The sequence below is a fragment of the Drosophila simulans genome, chromosome 2L (assembly GCF_016746395.2).
Source record: "Drosophila simulans strain w501 chromosome 2L, Prin_Dsim_3.1, whole genome shotgun sequence".
NCBI lineage: Eukaryota > Metazoa > Arthropoda > Insecta > Diptera > Drosophilidae > Drosophila > Drosophila simulans.
This window is the reverse complement of record NC_052520.2, coordinates 21,128,561-21,150,798: the sequence shown is the minus strand read 5'-3', so window position 1 is coordinate 21,150,798 and position 22,238 is coordinate 21,128,561. Positions and strand designations below refer to the sequence as shown.

General features: G+C 39.4%; 11 protein-coding genes and 2 pseudogenes across 12 annotated transcripts; 6 read left to right on the top strand and 7 right to left on the bottom strand.

Annotated features, from left to right (window-relative positions):
- Positions 1–124: 124 nt before the first annotated feature.
- LOC120285799 (histone H2A) lies at positions 125–642 on the bottom strand. Its single transcript, XM_039298415.2, has one exon. The coding sequence runs from the start codon at positions 558–560 to the stop codon at positions 186–188; it is 375 nt and encodes a 124-aa protein (XP_039154349.1). The 5' UTR covers positions 561–642; the 3' UTR covers positions 125–185.
- Positions 643–732: 90 nt separating this feature from the next.
- LOC120285805 (histone H2B) lies at positions 733–1,204 on the top strand. Its single transcript, XM_039298421.2, has one exon. The coding sequence runs from the start codon at positions 787–789 to the stop codon at positions 1,156–1,158; it is 372 nt and encodes a 123-aa protein (XP_039154355.1). The 5' UTR covers positions 733–786; the 3' UTR covers positions 1,159–1,204.
- A 293-nt stretch (positions 1,205–1,497) lies between these two features.
- Positions 1,498–2,425, bottom strand: LOC120285792 (histone H1-like). Its single transcript, XM_039298407.2, has one exon. The coding sequence runs from the start codon at positions 2,361–2,363 to the stop codon at positions 1,593–1,595; it is 771 nt and encodes a 256-aa protein (XP_039154341.1). The 5' UTR covers positions 2,364–2,425; the 3' UTR covers positions 1,498–1,592.
- Positions 2,426–4,329: 1,904 nt separating this feature from the next.
- LOC120285283 (histone H4) lies at positions 4,330–4,780 on the top strand. The gene has a single exon (XM_039296770.2). The coding sequence runs from the start codon at positions 4,420–4,422 to the stop codon at positions 4,729–4,731; it is 312 nt and encodes a 103-aa protein (XP_039152704.1). The 5' UTR covers positions 4,330–4,419; the 3' UTR covers positions 4,732–4,780.
- A 359-nt stretch (positions 4,781–5,139) lies between these two features.
- On the bottom strand, positions 5,140–5,657 carry LOC120285264 (histone H2A). Its single transcript, XM_039296706.2, has one exon. The coding sequence runs from the start codon at positions 5,573–5,575 to the stop codon at positions 5,201–5,203; it is 375 nt and encodes a 124-aa protein (XP_039152640.1). The 5' UTR covers positions 5,576–5,657; the 3' UTR covers positions 5,140–5,200.
- Positions 5,658–5,747: 90 nt separating this feature from the next.
- On the top strand, positions 5,748–6,219 carry LOC120285267 (histone H2B). The gene has a single exon (XM_039296722.2). It carries the CDS (start codon positions 5,802–5,804, stop codon positions 6,171–6,173), a length of 372 nt encoding a protein of 123 aa, XP_039152656.1. The 5' UTR covers positions 5,748–5,801; the 3' UTR covers positions 6,174–6,219.
- Positions 6,220–6,512: 293 nt separating this feature from the next.
- LOC120285257 (histone H1-like) lies at positions 6,513–7,440 on the bottom strand. Its single transcript, XM_039296674.2, has one exon. It carries the CDS (start codon positions 7,376–7,378, stop codon positions 6,608–6,610), a length of 771 nt encoding a protein of 256 aa, XP_039152608.1. The 5' UTR covers positions 7,379–7,440; the 3' UTR covers positions 6,513–6,607.
- Positions 7,441–9,343: 1,903 nt separating this feature from the next.
- On the top strand, positions 9,344–9,794 carry LOC120285282 (histone H4). Its single transcript, XM_039296765.2, has one exon. The coding sequence runs from the start codon at positions 9,434–9,436 to the stop codon at positions 9,743–9,745; it is 312 nt and encodes a 103-aa protein (XP_039152699.1). The 5' UTR covers positions 9,344–9,433; the 3' UTR covers positions 9,746–9,794.
- A 359-nt stretch (positions 9,795–10,153) lies between these two features.
- On the bottom strand, positions 10,154–10,671 carry LOC120285265 (histone H2A). The gene has a single exon (XM_039296716.2). The coding sequence runs from the start codon at positions 10,587–10,589 to the stop codon at positions 10,215–10,217; it is 375 nt and encodes a 124-aa protein (XP_039152650.1). The 5' UTR covers positions 10,590–10,671; the 3' UTR covers positions 10,154–10,214.
- Positions 10,672–10,761: 90 nt separating this feature from the next.
- Positions 10,762–11,232, top strand: LOC120285278 (annotated as a pseudogene). Its single transcript, XR_005544532.2, has one exon. The product of XR_005544532.2 is annotated as a histone H2B-like (transcript).
- Positions 11,233–11,525: 293 nt separating this feature from the next.
- Positions 11,526–12,420, bottom strand: LOC120285256 (histone H1-like). The gene has a single exon (XM_039296666.2). The coding sequence runs from the start codon at positions 12,389–12,391 to the stop codon at positions 11,621–11,623; it is 771 nt and encodes a 256-aa protein (XP_039152600.1). The 5' UTR covers positions 12,392–12,420; the 3' UTR covers positions 11,526–11,620.
- Positions 12,421–13,707: 1,287 nt separating this feature from the next.
- Positions 13,708–22,186, bottom strand: LOC120285012 (histone H3-like centromeric protein CSE4). The gene is made up of 2 exons (XM_039295148.2): positions 21,690–22,186; positions 13,708–14,241 (listed from the first exon to the last, which is right to left on the bottom strand). The coding sequence occupies exons 1-2, from the start codon at positions 22,095–22,097 to the stop codon at positions 13,759–13,761; spliced, it is 891 nt and encodes a 296-aa protein (XP_039151082.1). The 5' UTR covers positions 22,098–22,186; the 3' UTR covers positions 13,708–13,758.
- Positions 14,373–14,810, top strand: LOC120285288 (annotated as a pseudogene).
- Positions 22,187–22,238: the final 52 nt, after the last annotated feature.

Genomic DNA, 22,238 nt, shown 5'->3' with positions numbered 1-22,238 from the left:
CCGCATATAGAAGAAAAACTGTACTACATGTCAATCTTTAAGTAGTTTTTTTTATGATTTACTATTTACAAAAAATTCCAAGTGTAAAATTTTTTTCAATTCTTTGGTAATAATTTGGTCGTCCTGAAAAGGACGGTTTGACGATTTTATGTACAAGTAGGTTTTTAGCTTAGCCTTTGAAACGTTTAGGCCTTCTTCTCGGTCTTCTTGGGCAACAGAACAGCCTGTATATTAGGCAACACGCCACCTTGTGCAATTGTGACGCCGGAGAGCAGCTTGTTTAACTCCTCGTCGTTTCGGATGGCCAGTTGCAGATGACGCGGAATAATTCTAGTCTTCTTGTTGTCACGAGCAGCATTGCCAGCCAACTCGAGAACCTCAGCGGCCAGATATTCCATTACGGCAGCTAGGTAAACTGGAGCGCCTGCACCAACACGCTCGGCGTAGTTGCCCTTTCGCAGCAGACGGTGAATACGGCCCACAGGGAATTGAAGACCGGCACGGTTCGAGCGGGACTTTGCCTTTCCCTTCACTTTGCCACCTTTTCCACGTCCAGACATTTTGCTTTGCGTTTATTTCACTTAGTTCACTTTACACACGGAACACGAATGCTCGTCGAACCCCGACAGCGGAATATTTATACTTTTCCGTTTGCCGGCGCGTTCAGTTAGGGGTGGGTGACTTAGACCTGAATTGACTGCTCGAAAAAAAGTATAAAGGTGAACGCGTTCGGGCCCACATCACGATAAGTGAATTGTGTTTGTGAAAATATAAGTAACGTGAACAATGCCTCCGAAAACTAGTGGAAAGGCAGCCAAGAAGGCTGGCAAGGCTCAGAAGAACATCACCAAGACCGACAAGAAAAAGAAGCGCAAGAGGAAGGAGAGCTATGCCATCTACATTTACAAGGTTCTCAAGCAGGTCCATCCTGACACCGGAATTTCGTCGAAGGCGATGAGCATAATGAACAGCTTTGTAAATGATATTTTCGAGCGAATTGCTGCCGAAGCGTCTCGTCTAGCTCACTACAACAAGCGCTCGACCATCACCAGTCGGGAAATCCAAACGGCTGTTCGCCTGCTTCTGCCTGGAGAGTTGGCCAAGCATGCTGTCAGTGAGGGAACCAAGGCTGTTACCAAGTACACCAGCTCCAAATAATTGGCTCCTGCGAATGCGGACAACAATCCAAAACGGCCCTTTTCAGGGCCACAATGGTTTATACCAAAGAAATGCATTTTTCAATATACCAATCACCAATCATCGAAAATTAATTTACCAATAAAACGTATCTACCCGCAAGTGAGTGAGTGATACTGTTCAAATAAATATCGGAAACGAAAACTGAATGCGGCCAATATGCAATATAATTCAATAACGCAAGACATGAAGCGTTTTATTGTTGCTGCGAACGTCAGCTAATAAATAAGTAGAACATTTTAATACACAAATACTATTTAAATTAAAGTTTTTTTCTCTTGCAAAAGAACGTTGTAGCCCTGAAAAGGACTTGTATAAACAAATTTCAGATCTATAAATCATAAATCTAAATTTTTGATTGCGAACATGTACCAAATACTGTACTTTTTCACAATTTACTTTTTGGCAGCCGTAGTCTTCGCTTTCGGCTTCTTGGCGGTAGCAGAAACCGATGCTTTCTTCACCGTCTTTTTGGGTCTTGCAGACACCGCTGGCTTTGCCTTTGGGGCTTTCGCTACTACAGCCTTTGGCTTCGATGCAGTCACTTTCGCCTTTGTTGCGGCGTTCTTCGACTTTACGATTCCAGTTTTCTTGGCATCCTTGGCTTTTGCCTTCTCAGTTTTCTTATTTTCGGCAGTCTTTTTGGTAGCCACACCCTTCTTAGCTTTGGGCTTTTTGTCAGCAGCCCCAGCGGCGGTTTTTTTGGAGGAGACACCAATCTTCTTAGAGGCTACCTTCTTGCTTTGAACTTTTTTCTCTGCAGACAAAACCTTCGACTTTGCCTTCGGATCTTTGTCCTTCTTGGCGGAGGCCGACAGTTTGAAAGATCCAGATGCACCTTTTCCCTTTGTTTGGATAAGCTTTCCATTGACCACGGCCGATTTTAGGTACTTCTTGATGAATGGCGCTAACTTTTGGGCGTCGCATTTATAGGTGGCAGTGATATATTTTTTTATTGCAAGAAGTGATGAACCGCCACGTTCCTTTAAATTTTTAATAGAAGCGTCCACCATTTGCTGAGTTGGCGGATGTGACGGCGTCGCAGTGGCTTTCTTAGCCTTTGTGCCAGCGGATCCAGATGCCTTTTTTTGGACCACTTTTTTCTCAACTGTCGCTGGCGTGGCAGCCACTGGGGAAGCGGGCGTTGCAACTGCAGAATCAGACATTTTATTCACTGAGAACACTTTTTTTCTGTTAAAAACGGCCCGCGCGCTGCCTACCAACCTCCTTTGCTCTTATGAGAATCGAGGAGGAGAGCACTTTAACAATGCTACTGACATCAGTCGTTTACTATGTCGAAGTTGGCTTGAAGTATAAACTTTTTTTAATTTTTTAGTATTTAAAATCATTAATAAAAATAAGGTTTTAATTGTTCTACACTTTTAAATAATTATTTCGTCACTTTGCATTTTTAAAAGGATGTAATATGGATTTTGAGACTTTCAAATGTGATTGAAGTTTTATATTTACATTTTTAACTGGACCAATTTATAACAAAACATCAATTAAAATAAGAAATATTGCAAATATTTTACTAATTCCTAATGTTTATTGAAATTGCAACGTTCATCCCTTAGAAAGACTTCTGAAAGAAGCGTATATTATTAATTAAGATACTATATTAGATAATTTAAGTTCACATTAACCTACAGAAACAGTTTCCTTTACGGCAGCATTCAGAAATAATTTTCTATTGTTAAAAATACAAATACTTTCTTAAATAATATAATATTAATATAATAAATAAAATTTTCTTGAATTATTAATGTGTTTGCTTAATTAGATCAGACCTTTCATGCATATTTTCAAATAATTTGTTCGGAAATCAATCGATTTCCTCGCCATATATGCATTAGCCTCGATGTAGTCAAATAAATAAATCAAATGAAAAATAAGAAGCAACAATTTTTTTATTATCCTTTGTTATGTAATAGATATTAAATTCCCCAACCAAATTAGCCAATTTCCATGCTGAATTTTAGATAACTTTTATTTTTTACAGACGTTTGAAGGGACAGTGTCAATAGTCCCGTACGACCTCTTCAATAATATTTACAACTTAAATTAACACATAGAAAAAATATAAAACAGCTCATTTTATTTTATTATTTTCTGTTATTTTATAAATATTGCTCTCATCAATGTAATTTCATTATTTCCAAACTGTCTTTCGCGGAATTTAGATTTTTTTTAGGTGTTTAAAGTTCAGCGTCCCTTGCCACGACACTGGCACTGCTAGTTTTACTGGACGTTAGCACCAAGAACAAATAAAAAATATTTATTATTGTAATAACCTCTTCTTTAATTTAATAATAAAAATAAGATTATTTTGATTCTTTCTCTGGCAGAATTACTATTTTTACGTATGATTGAAGATATTAATATAATAATAATAGAATATGAATTTTGTTCTTATTTGTTTTTATTTTATAAATAGTCGCAACAGAAAATTTTATCTCATTGAATCTAGTTTGTGGTCCTGAAAAGGACCGATTATAGAGTACTACACTGCAAGTTGATGCCCTGTCAGCTTAAGCACGCTCGCCGCGAATGCGTCGCGCTAACTGGATGTCTTTGGGCATAATGGTGACACGCTTGGCATGAATGGCACACAAGTTGGTATCTTCGAAGAGACCAACTAGGTAGGCTTCGCTAGCTTCCTGCAGAGCCATAACCGCCGAGCTCTGGAATCGCAAGTCCGTCTTAAAGTCCTGAGCGATTTCACGCACCAGACGCTGGAAAGGCAGCTTGCGGATTAGAAGCTCGGTGCTCTTTTGGTAGCGACGGATTTCACGCAAGGCCACTGTTCCAGGGCGATAGCGATGGGGCTTCTTCACACCTCCAGTGGCTGGAGCACTCTTGCGAGCGGCCTTTGTAGCCAGTTGTTTGCGTGGTGCTTTTCCACCAGTCGATTTGCGTGCAGTTTGCTTGGTTCGAGCCATTTGGGTTTCACAAAATTTCACGTTCACTACTTCACGTTTAAAAACACAATAAACGATCAGAGCATTTGCTACCTACTTATATAGCAATCGCGGATGGTGAAAGAGAGAGAGAAAAACAGAGGCCATTTCATTTGACGACCGAAGAACGAAACGAACATATCGTTCGTACTCTCTCGGGTTTTTGTCGTTTTACCTATAAATAGGGGCACGCCGAAACGTTGAATTTAGTTCTTTAGTGACTTTCGTGCTGTGTGTGTATAATAGTATAAAACAGTGAAAAATGACTGGTCGTGGTAAAGGAGGCAAAGGCTTGGGAAAGGGTGGCGCCAAGCGTCATCGCAAAGTGCTGCGTGATAACATCCAAGGTATCACGAAGCCTGCTATCCGCCGTTTGGCTCGTCGAGGCGGTGTGAAGCGCATATCTGGACTCATATACGAGGAAACGCGTGGCGTTCTGAAGGTTTTCTTGGAGAACGTAATTCGTGATGCCGTCACCTACACCGAACACGCCAAGAGGAAGACAGTTACAGCCATGGATGTTGTCTACGCTCTGAAGAGGCAAGGCCGCACCCTCTACGGATTTGGCGGTTAAAAAAACTGTAAATTCTGTACCCCTATTAAGCAATCGGTCCTTTTCAGGACCACTATTTAGTTTTTAAAAGGAGGAAGATTTTCAAAAAGTATTTAATTTTATTGGTTGGGACTTAAGAAATATGTAGATCGTAACTAAAAATAAATGTCGGTCGTTCGTACTCTTTCAGACGGAATGTGTATTTCTAACATGGCCTTGAACAGACTGAAGTGGTTTTAGACACCGCGTGTAAAGCATCACATCGTGGTGTGGGAGTATTTAAAGAAGCAAATTGTAGTTTATACCGCATATAGAAGAAAAACTGTACTACATGTCAATCTTTAAGTAGTTTTTTTTATGATTTACTATTTACAAAAAAATTCCAAGTGTAAAATTTTTTTCAATTCTTTGGTAATAATTTGGTCGTCCTGAAAAGGACGGTTTGACGATTTTATGTACAAGTAGGTTTTTAGCTTAGCCTTTGAAACGTTTAGGCCTTCTTCTCGGTCTTCTTGGGCAACAGAACAGCCTGTATATTAGGCAACACGCCACCTTGTGCAATTGTGACGCCGGAGAGCAGCTTGTTTAACTCCTCGTCGTTTCGGATGGCCAGTTGCAGATGACGCGGAATAATTCTAGTCTTCTTGTTGTCACGAGCAGCATTGCCAGCCAACTCGAGAACCTCAGCGGCCAGATATTCCATTACGGCAGCTAGGTAAACTGGAGCGCCTGCACCAACACGCTCGGCGTAGTTGCCCTTTCGCAGCAGACGGTGAATACGGCCCACAGGGAATTGAAGACCGGCACGGTTCGAGCGGGACTTTGCCTTTCCCTTCACTTTGCCACCTTTTCCACGTCCAGACATTTTGCTTTGCGTTTATTTCACTTAGTTCACTTTACACACGGAACACGAATGCTCGTCGAACCCCGACAGCGGAATATTTATACTTTTCCGTTTGCCGGCGCGTTCAGTTAGGGGTGGGTGACTTAGACCTGAATTGACTGCTCGAAAAAAAGTATAAAGGTGAACGCGTTCGGGCCCACATCACGATAAGTGAATTGTGTTTGTGAAAATATAAGTAACGTGAACAATGCCTCCGAAAACTAGTGGAAAGGCAGCCAAGAAGGCTGGCAAGGCTCAGAAGAACATCACCAAGACCGACAAGAAAAAGAAGCGCAAGAGGAAGGAGAGCTATGCCATCTACATTTACAAGGTTCTCAAGCAGGTCCATCCTGACACCGGAATTTCGTCGAAGGCGATGAGCATAATGAACAGCTTTGTAAATGATATTTTCGAGCGAATTGCTGCCGAAGCGTCTCGTCTAGCTCACTACAACAAGCGCTCGACCATCACCAGTCGGGAAATCCAAACGGCTGTTCGCCTGCTTCTGCCTGGAGAGTTGGCCAAGCATGCTGTCAGTGAGGGAACCAAGGCTGTTACCAAGTACACCAGCTCCAAATAATTGGCTCCTGCGAATGCGGACAACAATCCAAAACGGCCCTTTTCAGGGCCACAATGGTTTATACCAAAGAAATGCATTTTTCAATATACCAATCACCAATCATCGAAAATTAATTTACCAATAAAACGTATCTACCCGCAAGTGAGTGAGTGATACTGTTCAAATAAATATCGGAAACGAAAACTGAATGCGGCCAATATGCAATATAATTCAATAACGCAAGACATGAAGCGTTTTATTGTTGCTGCGAACGTCAGCTAATAAATAAGTAGAACATTTTAATACACAAATACTATTTAAATTAAAGTTTTTTTCTCTTGCAAAAGAACGTTGTAGCCCTGAAAAGGACTTGTATAAACAAATTTCAGATCTATAAATCATAAATCTAAATTTTTGATTGCGAACATGTACCAAATACTGTACTTTTTCACAATTTACTTTTTGGCAGCCGTAGTCTTTGCTTTCGGCTTCTTGGCGGTAGCAGAAACCGATGCTTTCTTCACCGTCTTTTTGGGTCTTGCAGACACCGCTGGCTTTGCCTTTGGGGCTTTCGCTACTACAGCCTTTGGCTTCGATGCAGTCACTTTCGCCTTTGTTGCGGCGTTCTTCGACTTTACGATTCCAGTTTTCTTGGCATCCTTGGCTTTTGCCTTCTCAGTTTTCTTATTTTCGGCAGTCTTTTTGGTAGCCACACCCTTCTTAGCTTTGGGCTTTTTGTCAGCAGCCCCAGCGGCGGTTTTTTTGGAGGAGACACCAATCTTCTTAGAGGCTACCTTCTTGCTTTGAACTTTTTTCTCTGCAGACAAAACCTTCGACTTTGCCTTCGGATCTTTGTCCTTCTTGGCGGAGGCCGACAGTTTGAAAGATCCAGATGCACCTTTTCCCTTTGTTTGGATAAGCTTTCCATTGACCACGGCCGATTTTAGGTACTTCTTGATGAATGGCGCTAACTTTTGGGCGTCACATTTATAGGTGGCAGTGATATATTTTTTTATTGCAAGAAGTGATGAACCGCCACGTTCCTTTAAATTTTTAATAGAAGCGTCCACCATTTGCTGAGTTGGCGGATGTGACGGCGTCGCAGTGGCTTTCTTAGCCTTTGTGCCAGCGGATCCAGATGCCTTTTTTTGGACCACTTTTTTCTCAACTGTCGCTGGCGTGGCAGCCACTGGGGAAGCGGGCGTTGCAACTGCAGAATCAGACATTTTATTCACTGAGAACACTTTTTTTCTGTTAAAAACGGCCCGCGCGCTGCCTACCAACCTCCTTTGCTCTTATGAGAATCGAGGAGGAGAGCACTTTAACAATGCTACTGACATCAGTCGTTTACTATGTCGAAGTTGGCTTGAAGTATAAACTTTTTTTAATTTTTTAGTATTTAAAATCATTAATAAAAATAAGGTTTTAATTGTTCTACACTTTTAAATAATTATTTCGTCACTTTGCATTTTTAAAAGGATGTAATATGGATTTTGAGACTTTCAAATGTGATTGAAGTTTTATATTTACATTTTTAACTGGACCAATTTATAACAAAACATCAATTAAAATAAGAAATATTGCAAATATTTTACTAATTCCTAATGTTTATTGAAATTGCAACGTTCATCCCTTAGAAAGACTTCTGAAAGAAGCGTATATTATTAATTAAGATACTATATTAGATAATTTAAGTTCACATTAACCTACAGAAACAGTTTCTTTACGGCAGCATTCAGAAATAATTTTCTATTGTTAAAAATACAAATACTTTCTTAAATAATATAATATTAATATAATAAATAAAATTTTCTTGAATTATTAATGTGTTTGCTTAATTAGATCAGACCTTTCATGCATATTTTCAAATAATTTGTTCGGAAATCAATCGATTTCCTCGCCATATATGCATTAGCCTCGATGTAGTCAAATAAATAAATCAAATGAAAAATAAGAAGCAACAATTTTTTTATTATCCTTTGTTATGTAATAGATATTAAATTCCCCAACCAAATTAGCCAATTTCCATGCTGAATTTTAGATAACTTTTATTTTTTACAGACGTTTGAAGGGACAGTGTCAATAGTCCCGTACGACCTCTTCAATAATATTTACAACTTAAATTAACACATAGAAAAAAATATAAAACAGCTCATTTTATTTTATTATTTTCTGTTATTTTATAAATATTGCTCTCATCAATGTAATTTCATTATTTCCAAACTGTCTTTCGCGGAATTTAGATTTTTTTAGGTGTTTAAAGTTCAGCGTCCCTTGCCACGACACTGGCACTGCTAGTTTTACTGGACGTTAGCACCAAGAACAAATAAAAAATATTTATTATTGTAATAACCTCTTCTTTAATTTAATAATAAAAATAAGATTATTTTGATTCTTTCTCTGGCAGAATTACTATTTTTACGTATGATTGAAGATATTAATATAATAATAATAGAATATGAATTTTGTTCTTATTTGTTTTTATTTTATAAATAGTCGCAACAGAAAATTTTATCTCATTGAATCTAGTTTGTGGTCCTGAAAAGGACCGATTATAGAGTACTACACTGCAAGTTGATGCCCTGTCAGCTTAAGCACGCTCGCCGCGAATGCGTCGCGCTAACTGGATGTCTTTGGGCATAATGGTGACACGCTTGGCATGAATGGCACACAAGTTGGTATCTTCGAAGAGACCAACTAGGTAGGCTTCGCTAGCTTCCTGCAGAGCCATAACCGCCGAGCTCTGGAATCGCAAGTCCGTCTTAAAGTCCTGAGCGATTTCACGCACCAGACGCTGGAAAGGCAGCTTGCGGATTAGAAGCTCGGTGCTCTTTTGGTAGCGACGGATTTCACGCAAGGCCACTGTTCCAGGGCGATAGCGATGGGGCTTCTTCACACCTCCAGTGGCTGGAGCACTCTTGCGAGCGGCCTTTGTAGCCAGTTGTTTGCGTGGTGCTTTTCCACCAGTCGATTTGCGTGCAGTTTGCTTGGTTCGAGCCATTTGGGTTTCACAAAATTTCACGTTCACTACTTCACGTTTAAAAACACAATAAACGATCAGAGCATTTGCTACCTACTTATATAGCAATCGCGGATGGTGAAAGAGAGAGAGAAAAACAGAGGCCATTTCATTTGACGACCGAAGAACGAAACGAACATATCGTTCGTACTCTCTCGGGTTTTTGTCGTTTTACCTATAAATAGGGGCACGCCGAAACGTTGAATTTAGTTCTTTAGTGACTTTCGTGCTGTGTGTGTATAATAGTATAAAACAGTGAAAAATGACTGGTCGTGGTAAAGGAGGCAAAGGCTTGGGAAAGGGTGGCGCCAAGCGTCATCGCAAAGTGCTGCGTGATAACATCCAAGGTATCACGAAGCCTGCTATCCGCCGTTTGGCTCGTCGAGGCGGTGTGAAGCGCATATCTGGACTCATATACGAGGAAACGCGTGGCGTTCTGAAGGTTTTCTTGGAGAACGTAATTCGTGATGCCGTCACCTACACCGAACACGCCAAGAGGAAGACAGTTACAGCCATGGATGTTGTCTACGCTCTGAAGAGGCAAGGCCGCACCCTCTACGGATTTGGCGGTTAAAAAAACTGTAAATTCTGTACCCCTATTAAGCAATCGGTCCTTTTCAGGACCACTATTTAGTTTTTAAAAGGAGGAAGATTTTCAAAAAGTATTTAATTTTATTGGTTGGGACTTAAGAAATATGTAGATCGTAACTAAAAATAAATGTCGGTCGTTCGTACTCTTTCAGACGGAATGTGTATTTCTAACATGGCCTTGAACAGACTGAAGTGGTTTTAGACACCGCGTGTAAAGCATCACATCGTGGTGTGGGAGTATTTAAAGAAGCAAATTGTAGTTTATACCGCATATAGAAGAAAAACTGTACTACATGTCAATCTTTAAGTAGTTTTTTTTATGATTTACTATTTACAAAAAAATTCCAAGTGTAAAATTTTTTTCAATTCTTTGGTAATAATTTGGTCGTCCTGAAAAGGACGGTTTGACGATTTTATGTACAAGTAGGTTTTTAGCTTAGCCTTTGAAACGTTTAGGCCTTCTTCTCGGTCTTCTTGGGCAACAGAACAGCCTGTATATTAGGCAACACGCCACCTTGTGCAATTGTGACGCCGGAGAGCAGCTTGTTTAACTCCTCGTCGTTTCGGATGGCCAGTTGCAGATGACGCGGAATAATTCTAGTCTTCTTGTTGTCACGAGCAGCATTGCCAGCCAACTCGAGAACCTCAGCGGCCAGATATTCCATTACGGCAGCTAGGTAAACTGGAGCGCCTGCACCAACACGCTCGGCGTAGTTGCCCTTTCGCAGCAGACGGTGAATACGGCCCACAGGGAATTGAAGACCGGCACGGTTCGAGCGGGACTTTGCCTTTCCCTTCACTTTGCCACCTTTTCCACGTCCAGACATTTTGCTTTGCGTTTATTTCACTTAGTTCACTTTACACACGGAACACGAATGCTCGTCGAACCCCGACAGCGGAATATTTATACTTTTCCGTTTGCCGGCGCGTTCAGTTAGGGGTGGGTGACTTAGACCTGAATTGACTGCTCGAAAAAAAGTATAAAGGTGAACGCGTTCGGGCCCACATCACGATAAGTGAATTGTGTTTGTGAAAATATAAGTAACGTGAACAATGCCTCCGAAAACTAGTGGAAAGGCAGCCAAGAAGGCTGGCAAGGCTCAGAAGAACATCACCAAGACCGACAAGAAAAAGAAGCGCAAGAGGAAGGAGAGCTATGCCATCTACATTTACAAGGTTCTCAAGCAGGTCCATCCTGACACCGGAATTTCGTCGAAGGCGATGAGCATAATGAACAGCTTTGTAAATGATATTTTCGAGCGAATTGCTGCCGAAGCGTCTCGTCTAGCTCACTACAACAAGCGCTCGACCATCACCAGTCGGGAAATCCAAACGGCTGTTCGCCTGCTTCTGCCTGGAGAGTTGGCCAAGCATGCTGTCAGTGAGGGAACCAAGGCGTTACCAAGTACACCAGCTCCAAATAATTGGCTCCTGCGAATGCGGACAACAATCCAAAACGGCCCTTTTCAGGGCCACAATGGTTTATACCAAAGAAATGCATTTTTCAATATACCAATCACCAATCATCGAAAATTAATTTACCAATAAAACGTATCTACCCGCAAGTGAGTGAGTGATACTGTTCAAATAAATATCGGAAACGAAAACTGAATGCGGCCAATATGCAATATAATTCAATAACGCAAGACATGAAGCGTTTTATTGTTGCTGCGAACGTCAGCTAATAAATAAGTAGAACATTTTAATACACAAATACTATTTAAATTAAAGTTTTTTTCTCTTGCAAAAGAACGTTGTAGCCCTGAAAAGGACTTGTATAAACAAATTTCAGATCTATAAATCATAAATCTAAATTTTTGATTGCGAACATGTACCAAATACTGTACTTTTTCACAATTTACTTTTTGGCAGCCGTAGTCTTTGCTTTCGGCTTCTTGGCGGTAGCAGAAACCGATGCTTTCTTCACCGTCTTTTTGGGTCTTGCAGACACCGCTGGCTTTGCCTTTGGGGCTTTCGCTACTACAGCCTTTGGCTTCGATGCAGTCACTTTCGCCTTTGTTGCGGCGTTCTTCGACTTTACGATTCCAGTTTTCTTGGCATCCTTGGCTTTTGCCTTCTCAGTTTTCTTATTTTCGGCAGTCTTTTTGGTAGCCACACCCTTCTTAGCTTTGGGCTTTTTGTCAGCAGCCCCAGCGGCGGTTTTTTTGGAGGAGACACCAATCTTCTTAGAGGCTACCTTCTTGCTTTGAACTTTTTTCTCTGCAGACAAAACCTTCGACTTTGCCTTCGGATCTTTGTCCTTCTTGGCGGAGGCCGACAGTTTGAAAGATCCAGATGCACCTTTTCCCTTTGTTTGGATAAGCTTTCCATTGACCACGGCCGATTTTAGGTACTTCTTGATGAATGGCGCTAACTTTTGGGCGTCACATTTATAGGTGGCAGTGATATATTTTTTTATTGCAAGAAGTGATGAACCGCCACGTTCCTTTAAATTTTTAATAGAAGCGTCCACCATTTGCTGAGTTGGCGGATGTGACGGCGTCGCAGTGGCTTTCTTAGCCTTTGTGCCAGCGGATCCAGATGCCTTTTTTTGGACCACTTTTTTCTCAACTGTCGCTGGCGTGGCAGCCACTGGGGAAGCGGGCGTTGCAACTGCAGAATCAGACATTTTATTCACCTGAGAACACTTTTTTTCTGTTAAAAACGGCCCGCGCGCTGCCTACCAACCTCCTTTGCTCTTATGAGAATCGAGGAGGAGAGCACTTTAACAATGCTACTGACATCAGTCGTTTACTATGTCGAAGTTGGCTTGAAGTATAAACTTTTTTTAATTTTTTAGTATTTAAAATCATTAATAAAAATAAGGTTTTAATTGTTCTACACTTTTAAATAATTATTTCGTCACTTTGCATTTTTAAAAGGATGTAATATGGATTTTGAGACTTTCAAATGTTGATTGAAGTTTTATATTTACATTTTTAACTGGACCAATTTATAACAAAACATCAATTAAAATAAGAAATATTGCAAATATTTTACTAATTCCTAATGTTTATTGAAATTGCAACGTTCATCCCTTAGAAAGACTTCTGAAAGAAGCGTATATTATTAATTAAGATACTATATTAGATAATTTAAGTTCACATTAACCTACAGAAACAGTTTCTTTACGGCAGCATTCAGAAATAATTTTCTATTGTTAAAAATACAAATACTTTCTTAAATAATATAATATTAATATAATAAATAAAATTTTCTTGAATTATTAATGTGTTTGCTTAATTAGATCAGACCTTTCATGCATATTTTCAAATAATTTGTTCGGAAATCAATCGATTTCCTCGCCATATATGCATTAGCCTCGATGTAGTCAAATAAATAAATCAAATGAAAAATAAGAAGCAACAATTTTTTTATTATCCTTTGTTATGTAATAGATATTAAATTCCCCAACCAAATTAGCCAATTTCCATGCTGAATTTTAGATAACTTTTATTTTTTACAGACGTTTGAAGGGACAGTGTCAATAGTCCCGTACGACCTCTTCAATAATATTTACAACTTAAATTAACACATAGAAAAAAATATAAAACAGCTCATTTTATTTTATTATTTTCTGTTATTTTATAAATATTGCTCTCATCAATGTAATTTCATTATTTCCAAACTGTCTTTCGCGGAATTTAGATTTTTTTTAGGTGTTTAAAGTTCAGCGTCCCTTGCCACGACACTGGCACTGCTAGTTTTACTGGACGTTAGCACCAAGAACAAATAAAAAATATTTATTATTGTAATAACCTCTTCTTTAATTTAATAATAAAAATAAGATTATTTTGATTCTTTCTCTGGCAGAATTACTATTTTTACGTATGATTGAAGATATTAATATAATAATAATAGAATATGAATTTTGTTCTTATTTGTTTTTATTTTATAAATAGTCGCAACAGAAAATTTTATCTCATTGAATCTAGTTTGTGGTCCTGAAAAGGACCGATTATAGAGTACTACACTGCAAGTTGATGCCCTGTCAGCTTAAGCACGCTCGCCGCGAATGCGTCGCGCTAACTGGATGTCTTTGGGCATAATGGTGACACGCTTGGCATGAATGGCACACAAGTTGGTATCTTCGAAGAGACCAACTAGGTAGGCTTCGCTAGCTTCCTGCAGAGCCATAACCGCCGAGCTCTGGAATCGCAAGTCCGTCTTAAAGTCCTGAGCGATTTCACGCACCAGACGCTGGAAAGGCATCTTGCGGATTAGAAGCTCGGTGCTCTTTTGGTAGCGACGGATTTCACGCAAGGCCACTGTTCCAGGGCGATAGCGATGGGGCTTCTTCACACCTCCAGTGGCTGGAGCACTCTTGCGAGCGGCCTTTGTAGCCAGTTGTTTGCGTGGTGCTTTTCCACCAGTCGATTTGCGTGCAGTTTGCTTGGTTCGAGCCATTTGGGTTTCACAAAATTTCACGTTCACTACTTCACGTTTAAAAACACAATAAACGATCAGAGCATTTGCTACCTACTTATATAGCAATCGCGGATGGTGAAAGAGAGAGAGAAAAACAGAGGCCATTTCATTTGACGACCGAAGAACGAAACGAACATATCGTTCGTACTCTCTCGGGTTTTTGTCGTTTTACCTATAAATAGGGGCACGCCGAAACGTTGAATTTAGTTCTTTAGTGACTTTCGTGCTGTGTGTGTATAATAGTATAAAACAGTGAAAAATGACTGGTCGTGGTAAAGGAGGCAAAGGCTTGGGAAAGGGTGGCGCCAAGCGTCATCGCAAAGTGCTGCGTGATAACATCCAAGGTATCACGAAGCCTGCTATCCGCCGTTTGGCTCGTCGAGGCGGTGTGAAGCGCATATCTGGACTCATATACGAGGAAACGCGTGGCGTCTGAAGGTTTTCTTGGAGAACGTAATTCGTGATGCCGTCACCTACACCGAACACGCCAAGAGGAAGACAGTTACAGCCATGGATGTTGTCTACGCTCTGAAGAGGCAAGGCCGCACCCTCTACGGATTTGGCGGTTAAAAAAAACTGTAAATTCTGTACCCCTATTAAGCAATCGGTCCTTTTCAGGACCACTATTTAGTTTTTAAAAGGAGGAAGATTTTCAAAAAGTATTTAATTTTATTGGTTGGGACTTAAGAAATATGTAGATCGTAACTAAAAATAAATGTCGGTCGTTCGTACTCTTTCAGACGGAATGTGTATTTCTAACATGGCCTTGAACAGACTGAAGTGGTTTTAGACACCGCGTGTAAAGCATCACATCGTGGTGTGGGAGTATTTAAAGAAGCAAATTGTAGTTTATACCGCATATAGAGAAAAACTGTACTACATGTCAATCTTTAAGTAGTTTTTTTTATGATTTACTATTTACAAAAAATTCCAAGTGTAAAATTTTTTAAATTCTTTGGTAATAATTTGGTCGTCCTGAAAAGGACGGTTTGACGATTTTATGTACAAGTAGGTTTTTAGCTTAGCCTTTGAAACGTTTAGGCCTTCTTCTCGGTCTTCTTGGGCAACAGAACAGCCTGTATATTAGGCAACACGCCACCTTGTGCAATTGTGACGCCGGAGAGCAGCTTGTTTAACTCCTCGTCGTTTCGGATGGCCAGTTGCAGATGACGCGGAATAATTCTAGTCTTCTTGTTGTCACGAGCAGCATTGCCAGCCAACTCGAGAACCTCAGCGGCCAGATATTCCATTACGGCAGCCATTACGGCATTACCACTTCAACCTCCGAAGAGATAAGTCGTGCCACTCAGTCTAAAGCCTCGCTTCGCGTAAGCCCAAAACTCTTATCAGCAAAATCTTGATAAACAAATATCAACCACAAAGAGAAAATAAAAAACTTAACAACAAAAACAACAATACCGCTAATCCGGGCTCAAGCCCTTAACCAACAATCATGACAGACCCACCAACATTTACAAAAATCACTTCAAAAACATACCAATCCCAATTAGGCGAACCTAAATTTATAATTATTAAAAGAATACAACAACTCTTTCGAAAGAACTTCACCATTCATCATAAAAAAATCGGTGGACTTTGCCTGTGGAGGGAAGTTGAGGGATGCAAACGTACAAGAGACCGGCAACCTGCTAATAAAAACCAAAAATGAATTACAAGCCAGAAAACTCCTAAAACTAACAAAAATTGCAGATGTGGATGTAACAGCAAGTGAACAAAAACATTAAACTTCTCTAAGGGAGTTTATTACTGTAACGACCTTAGACACATCGACGAAGACACAATTCTACAAGAACTAAAACCACAAAAAGTATCTGAAGTTAAAAAAATAATGGAAACGGGCAAAACCCCAAACTCTAACTCCGACACCAACAACATCACATTAGTTGAAACTGGACTTATAATTATTACCTTTGAATCGCATAAGCTCCCCGAGATAGTACGAATCCGGGTACGAAACAGTCCGAGTACGAGACTATATCCCACTCCCACTTCGATGCAAAAAATGCCTCCGCTTCGGTCATCCAACACCCATATGCAAAAGTGTAGAAACTTGCATCAATTGCTCTGAAACAAAACACACAACCGACGGAGAAAAATGCACAAACGAAAAAAACTGCTTAAATTGCCGAAATAACCCAGAACTTGACCATCAACACAGCCCAATTGACCGCAAATGCCCTACGTTCATAAAAAAACCAGGAATTAACAGCAATTAAAACCACACAAAAATTGACCATAAAACGGCCCAACACATATATTTCGAACGTCACGGCTTCCAAACGAAAAACACCTACGCCAAAACACTTACAAACGGCACAACCCAGAGGACAACAAACACTCCATCACCTAATATTCACACAAACACAACCCAATCACAACACCAAAATCCGCACCACACACCCAAATCAGCAGCACAAAACACTTCATCTAAGACACCAACAACTGAACCAGCCAAAACAACCTTGCTATCCAACCAACCACACAACACCACCACCACCACAGCTACGACAAACTAGAAGACATGGATACCGACTACACACCTACCAGAAAACCATCTACGGCATACTCATCACAACTCACAGAAGACCTAAAAATAAAAATCTTCCCGAAAGATAAGTCCAATAACCTATCCATAAACCTTAAAGCATCTAAACTAAAGGCCAAAGCCCACAAAAACAAACACACTAAACAACAGCGACAGCGAATCCATATAGAACCCTAAACTCTACACAAAACCCCTAACCGTTAACACTACCTTTAAGTAAGTTATAAGCTTTAATTTTCTCTCAAATGTCACTAACTATAATCCAATGGAATTAAAAGGATATCTAAACAACTACAGCCATCTCCTTATTTAATCAAAAATACTCACCTCACATAATTTTCCCTCCAAGAAACCCATATACAATACACTAATAACATCCCAACCCCAATAAACTACAAACTATTAACAAATATTGCCACCAACAGATTTGGGGGCGTAGCACTACTAGTGCATAAGTCAATACAACACACTGTCCTCAACATAACAATCGATATAGAAGCAATAGCCATAATATAGAATCTAAACTTAAATTAAACATATTTTCCACATACATTTCTCCGACAAAAACTAACTAACCAGACACTCCATAACACATTTAACATACAACAAACACCCTCTCTAATTACGGGAGATTTTAATGGATGGCACCCATCCTGGGGCTCCCCAACAACAAATAAACGAGGAAAAATAACTCATAGATCATTGACAACATGCACCTTATCCTGTTAAACGACAAATCTCCCACACACTTTTCAACACACAACACATACACACACATAGACCTCACAACTCTGCTCTCCAATCCTAGCCCCCCACGCCAAGTGGAAATACTAAACGATCTTCACGGTAGCGACCATTTCCCTATTATCACAACACTATTCCCAACAACCAATCCACAAAAATTCTACAGACCCTTTTTTAAACTCAAAGAAGCCAACTGGGAACAGTTCAACGCTCTTACCCACCAAACCAACAAGAAATACCCCACCTCCCACAACGTAAACAAAGAAGCCGCTCTAATCAACAGAATCATCCTTTATAGCGCAAACCTCTCCATCCCACAAACCTCACCTAACACACATCCATACAGGGTTCCATGGTGGAACAAACACTCGACCAATTACGTAAAGAAAACAACTTGCCTGGAAAAAATTAAACCGCACAATTACTGTTGACAACATTCTAGATATAGACGCCAAAAACGCAATATTTAGATACGAACTAAAAAAGGGAAAAAAGAAGCTTCAGCTCTTTCACCTCACCATCCATCCCACTACTCCTCATCCAAAATATGGGCCAATATAGACGCTTCTGCGGACTAACCCACAAAACAAATTCATGCCATCACAAACCAGTAAATAATGAGACTACATTGGCTAGCAACGAAATGCTAACATATTCGCACAACATTTCTCTACCTCTCCGGCGACTGAACTTTTCCAGAGGAGTTCCGGAACAATAAATATAGAAACAACCTACATCTCTACACCCCTCTCCAATACCCAAACCATAGAAGAGAACATAACGTATCTAGAATTAGCTCAGCACTACAAACATTAAAAGGATGTGCTCCAGGACTAAATAGAATCTCGTATCAAATGATCAAAAATAGCTCCCAACAACAAAAACCGAATAACGAAACTATTTAATGAAATATTCAATAGCCACATACCTCAGCCTACAAAACAAGCCTAATCATACCAATCCTTAAGCCAAACACCGATAAAACGAAACTTCCTCATACCGACCCATCTCCCTCAACTGCTGTATAGCTAAGATACTTGATAAAATAATTGCGAAAAGACTCTGGTGGCTAGTGACATATAACAACCTAATTAACGACAAACAATTCGGATTCAAAAAGGCAAATCGACTTCGGACTGTCTACTCTATGTAGACTATCTCATAACGAAGTCAAAAATGCACACCTCCCTCGTCACTCTTGATTTTTCAAGAGCCTTCGATCGGTAGGTGTGCATCCATTAATCCAGCAATTGCAGGAATGGAAAACGGGTCCCAAATAATAAATACATTAAAAACTTCATGAGCAACAGAAAAATAACTGTCCGCGTCGGTCCGCATACATCAAGCCCGTTACCCCTATTCAACGGAATCCCCCAAGGTTCACCCATATCCGTAATACTTTTCCTCATAGCATTCAACAAATTATCCAACATCATATCCCTACATAAAGAAATTAAATTCAACGCATATGCCGACGACTTCTTCCTTATAATAAATTTCAACAAAAACACAATACAAATTTCAACTTAGACAATCTATTCGACGATATAGAAAAAATTGGTGCTCTACTCAGGGCATCGCTTTCCCTATCCAATGTCAACACCTCCAATATGGCAGAAACGTCACTGCACATCAAGATAAGCTCAACAACATCCAAATTCTAGCGTTACGTCCTTAAAAATTCCTAGAATGACTTAAACAACAAATACAATGGAAACACACATAAAACTACTTCTACCCACTACACAACAACTAATATTAATAAAATGCCTATCTAGTCTTAAATTAATTGCAACACGCATACACTACTTAATGTCGCAAAAGCAACAATTATACCAAACTAGAGTATGGTTTGTTTCGTACGGCCATGCTCCAAAAGCATTCTAAACAAAATAAAAACACCGTTTAACTCCGCTATCCGTCTAGCTTCGGCGCCTATCGCTCTACCCCAATAAATACTTACTTTACGAATCGAATACTCCCCCCTTAGAAATGAAACGAGACTTCAAATAGTCCAAACTATCCAAACCTAATCTTCTCCAAAAACACACCAATACATAAGTTCTTGAAGCCTTTAAAAAAGCTAATAAGAAAAAAACATCACAATAGACCGAACAATTAGCTTAGCCTGAACTTAATCTACCTACAAACCATAAAACTCCATAAAAACAGACCACCATGGACCCTCCCCAATCTAATAGACACGTCACTTAGAATCCATAAGAAAGAACAAACATCTCCGACCAATACAGAAATTATACGAACACCAAAGAATACCCAAACACATAATTTCATATTCACTGACGGATTCAAAAATTAATTACACAATATCATTCGCCATTACAACGGAGACAGACGTCTTGAAATACGGCATACTGCCCCATATTCATCCGTCCTCACCTCCGAAACAATCGCCATCCTAAGAAGCAATAGACTTACTAAAAACCGGAAGAGGCAAATTTATTATTGTTCCGATCCCTATCCGCAGTAGATTCATTTCAAACACAAATAATAACAGCTTTTACCCAAGCAGATACGATCGCTAATACGCAACACGCACCTAAAATTTAAATAATGGGATTCCTGGCCATTCAGGAATAAAAGGAAATGAACTAGCCGATCAAGCTGCAAATCACAAGCAGTATGCCACTTATCCTCACCCAAACATAAATACCAAGATATAAAAAAACACCTTAAAGCCGACCTTGGACAAACAGAAAGAACACATAATAAACTGCAGTCCATGGTACCAATCTATTAACACGAACACCTCACACACATGCGATTACCTTAAACAATCCACCCAAATTGGACCAGACTCGACCAAATAAAATATACGATCGACTAGGACACACAACCATAACCACCAACACTATCTAAATCCCAATCCAATCAACTTGTCCGTTTTGCCAAGGTGATATTTCTTTAAACCACATATTAAACTCATGCCCATCCCTCCTACAAACCAAGCTAGATATATTTAACAACACCAACCCTCTAGACCTTCTTAGCAAACCCAATCCAGATAACATACAAAAACTCATACTTTTCCTCAAAGAAACTTAAATTATACCACAAAATCTAAAACAAAACAGGATTTTACATAACAAGCCAGCAATTAGTTACCAATTAGATATTAACTAAATTAAGATTGTAAATAAACATTGTAAATAAATTAGCTGTAAGCCCCGTAGCTAATGCTATACTATCTAAGTTAGTCTAGTTTTGTAAACTATTCTATCTATCATAATAAATAAATAATAAATAAAGATACTATATTAGATAATTTAAGTTCACATTAACCTACAGAAACAGTTTCCTTTACGGCAGCATTCAGAAATAATTTTCTATTGTTAAAAATACAAATACTTTCTTAAATAATATAATATTAATATAATAAATAAAATTTTCTTGAATTATTAATGTGTTTGCTTAATTAGATCAGACCTTTCATGCATATTTTCAAATAATTTGTTCGGAAATCAATCGATTTCCTCGCCATATATGCATTAGCCTCGATGTAGTCAAATAAATAAATCAAATGAAAAATAAGAAGCAACAATTTTTTTATTATCCTTTGTTATGTAATAGATATTAAATTCCCCAACCAAATTAGCCAATTTCCATGCTGAATTTTAGATAACTTTTATTTTTACAGACGTTTGAAGGGACAGTGTCAATAGTCCCGTACGACCTCTTCAATAATATTTACAACTTAAATTAACACATAGAAAAAAATATAAAACAGCTCATTTATTTTATTATTTTCTGTTATTTATAAATATTGCTCTCATCAATGTAATTTCATTATTTCCAAACTGTCTTTCGCGGAATTTAGATTTTTTTTAGGTGTTTAAAGTTCAGCGTCCCTTGCCACGACACTGGCACTGCTAGTTTTACTGGACGTTAGCACCAAGAACAAATAAAAAATATTTATTATTGTAATAACCTCTTCTTTAATTTAATAATAAAAATAAGATTATTTTGATTCTTTCTCTGGCAGAATTACTATTTTTACGTATGATTGAAGATATTAATATAATAATAATAGAATATGAATTTTGTTCTTATTTGTTTTTATTTTATAAATAGTCGCAACAGAAAATTTTATCTCATTGAATCTAGTTTGTGGTCCTGAAAAGGACCGATTATAGAGTACTACACTGCAAGTTGATGCCCTGTCAGCTTAAGCACGCTCGCCGCGAATGCGTCGCGCTAACTGGATGTCTTTGGGCATAATGGTGACACGCTTGGCATGAATGGCACACAAGTTGGTATCTTCGAAGAGACCAACTAGGTAGGCTTCGCTAGCTTCCTGCAGAGCCATAACCGCCGAGCTCTGGAATCGCAAGTCCGTCTTAAAGTCCTGAGCGATTTCACGCACCAGACGCTGGAAAGGCATCTTGCGGATTAGAAGCTCGGTGCTCTTTTGGTAGCGACGGATTTCACGCAAGGCCACTGTTCCAGGGCGATAGCGATGGGGCTTCTTCACACCTCCAGTGGCTGGAGCACTCTTGCGAGCGGCCTTTGTAGCCAGTTGTTTGCGTGGTGCTTTTCCACCAGTCGATTTGCGTGCAGTTTGCTTGGTTCGAGCCATTTGGGTTTCACAAAATTTCACGTTCACTACTTCACGTTTAAAAACACAATAAACGATCAGAGCATTTGCTACCTACTTATATAGCAATCGCGGATGGTGAAAGAGAGAGAGAAAAACAGAGGCCATTTCATTTGACGACCG

What these genes read in the sequence shown, in the direction of transcription:
- LOC120285012 (XM_039295148.2), bottom strand. Translation starts at nt 22,097, where the DNA reads ATGGCTCGAACCAAGCAAACTGCACGCAAATCGACTGGTGGAAAAGCA. An exon ending in GCATTCGCGGCGAGCGTGCT is followed by an intron (nt 14,242 to 21,689) that starts TAAGCTGACAGG and finishes CTATATAAGTAG; the next exon opens with GTAGCAAATGCTCTGATCGT.
- LOC120285799 (XM_039298415.2), bottom strand. Translation starts at nt 560, where the DNA reads ATGTCTGGACGTGGAAAAGGTGGCAAAGTGAAGGGAAAGGCAAAGTCC.
- LOC120285265 (XM_039296716.2), bottom strand. Translation starts at nt 10,589, where the DNA reads ATGTCTGGACGTGGAAAAGGTGGCAAAGTGAAGGGAAAGGCAAAGTCC.
- LOC120285792 (XM_039298407.2), bottom strand. Translation starts at nt 2,363, where the DNA reads ATGTCTGATTCTGCAGTTGCAACGCCCGCTTCCCCAGTGGCTGCCACG.
- LOC120285282 (XM_039296765.2), top strand. Translation starts at nt 9,434, where the DNA reads ATGACTGGTCGTGGTAAAGGAGGCAAAGGCTTGGGAAAGGGTGGCGCC.
- LOC120285256 (XM_039296666.2), bottom strand. Translation starts at nt 12,391, where the DNA reads ATGTCTGATTCTGCAGTTGCAACGCCCGCTTCCCCAGTGGCTGCCACG.
- LOC120285264 (XM_039296706.2), bottom strand. Translation starts at nt 5,575, where the DNA reads ATGTCTGGACGTGGAAAAGGTGGCAAAGTGAAGGGAAAGGCAAAGTCC.
- LOC120285283 (XM_039296770.2), top strand. Translation starts at nt 4,420, where the DNA reads ATGACTGGTCGTGGTAAAGGAGGCAAAGGCTTGGGAAAGGGTGGCGCC.
- LOC120285267 (XM_039296722.2), top strand. Translation starts at nt 5,802, where the DNA reads ATGCCTCCGAAAACTAGTGGAAAGGCAGCCAAGAAGGCTGGCAAGGCT.
- LOC120285257 (XM_039296674.2), bottom strand. Translation starts at nt 7,378, where the DNA reads ATGTCTGATTCTGCAGTTGCAACGCCCGCTTCCCCAGTGGCTGCCACG.
- LOC120285805 (XM_039298421.2), top strand. Translation starts at nt 787, where the DNA reads ATGCCTCCGAAAACTAGTGGAAAGGCAGCCAAGAAGGCTGGCAAGGCT.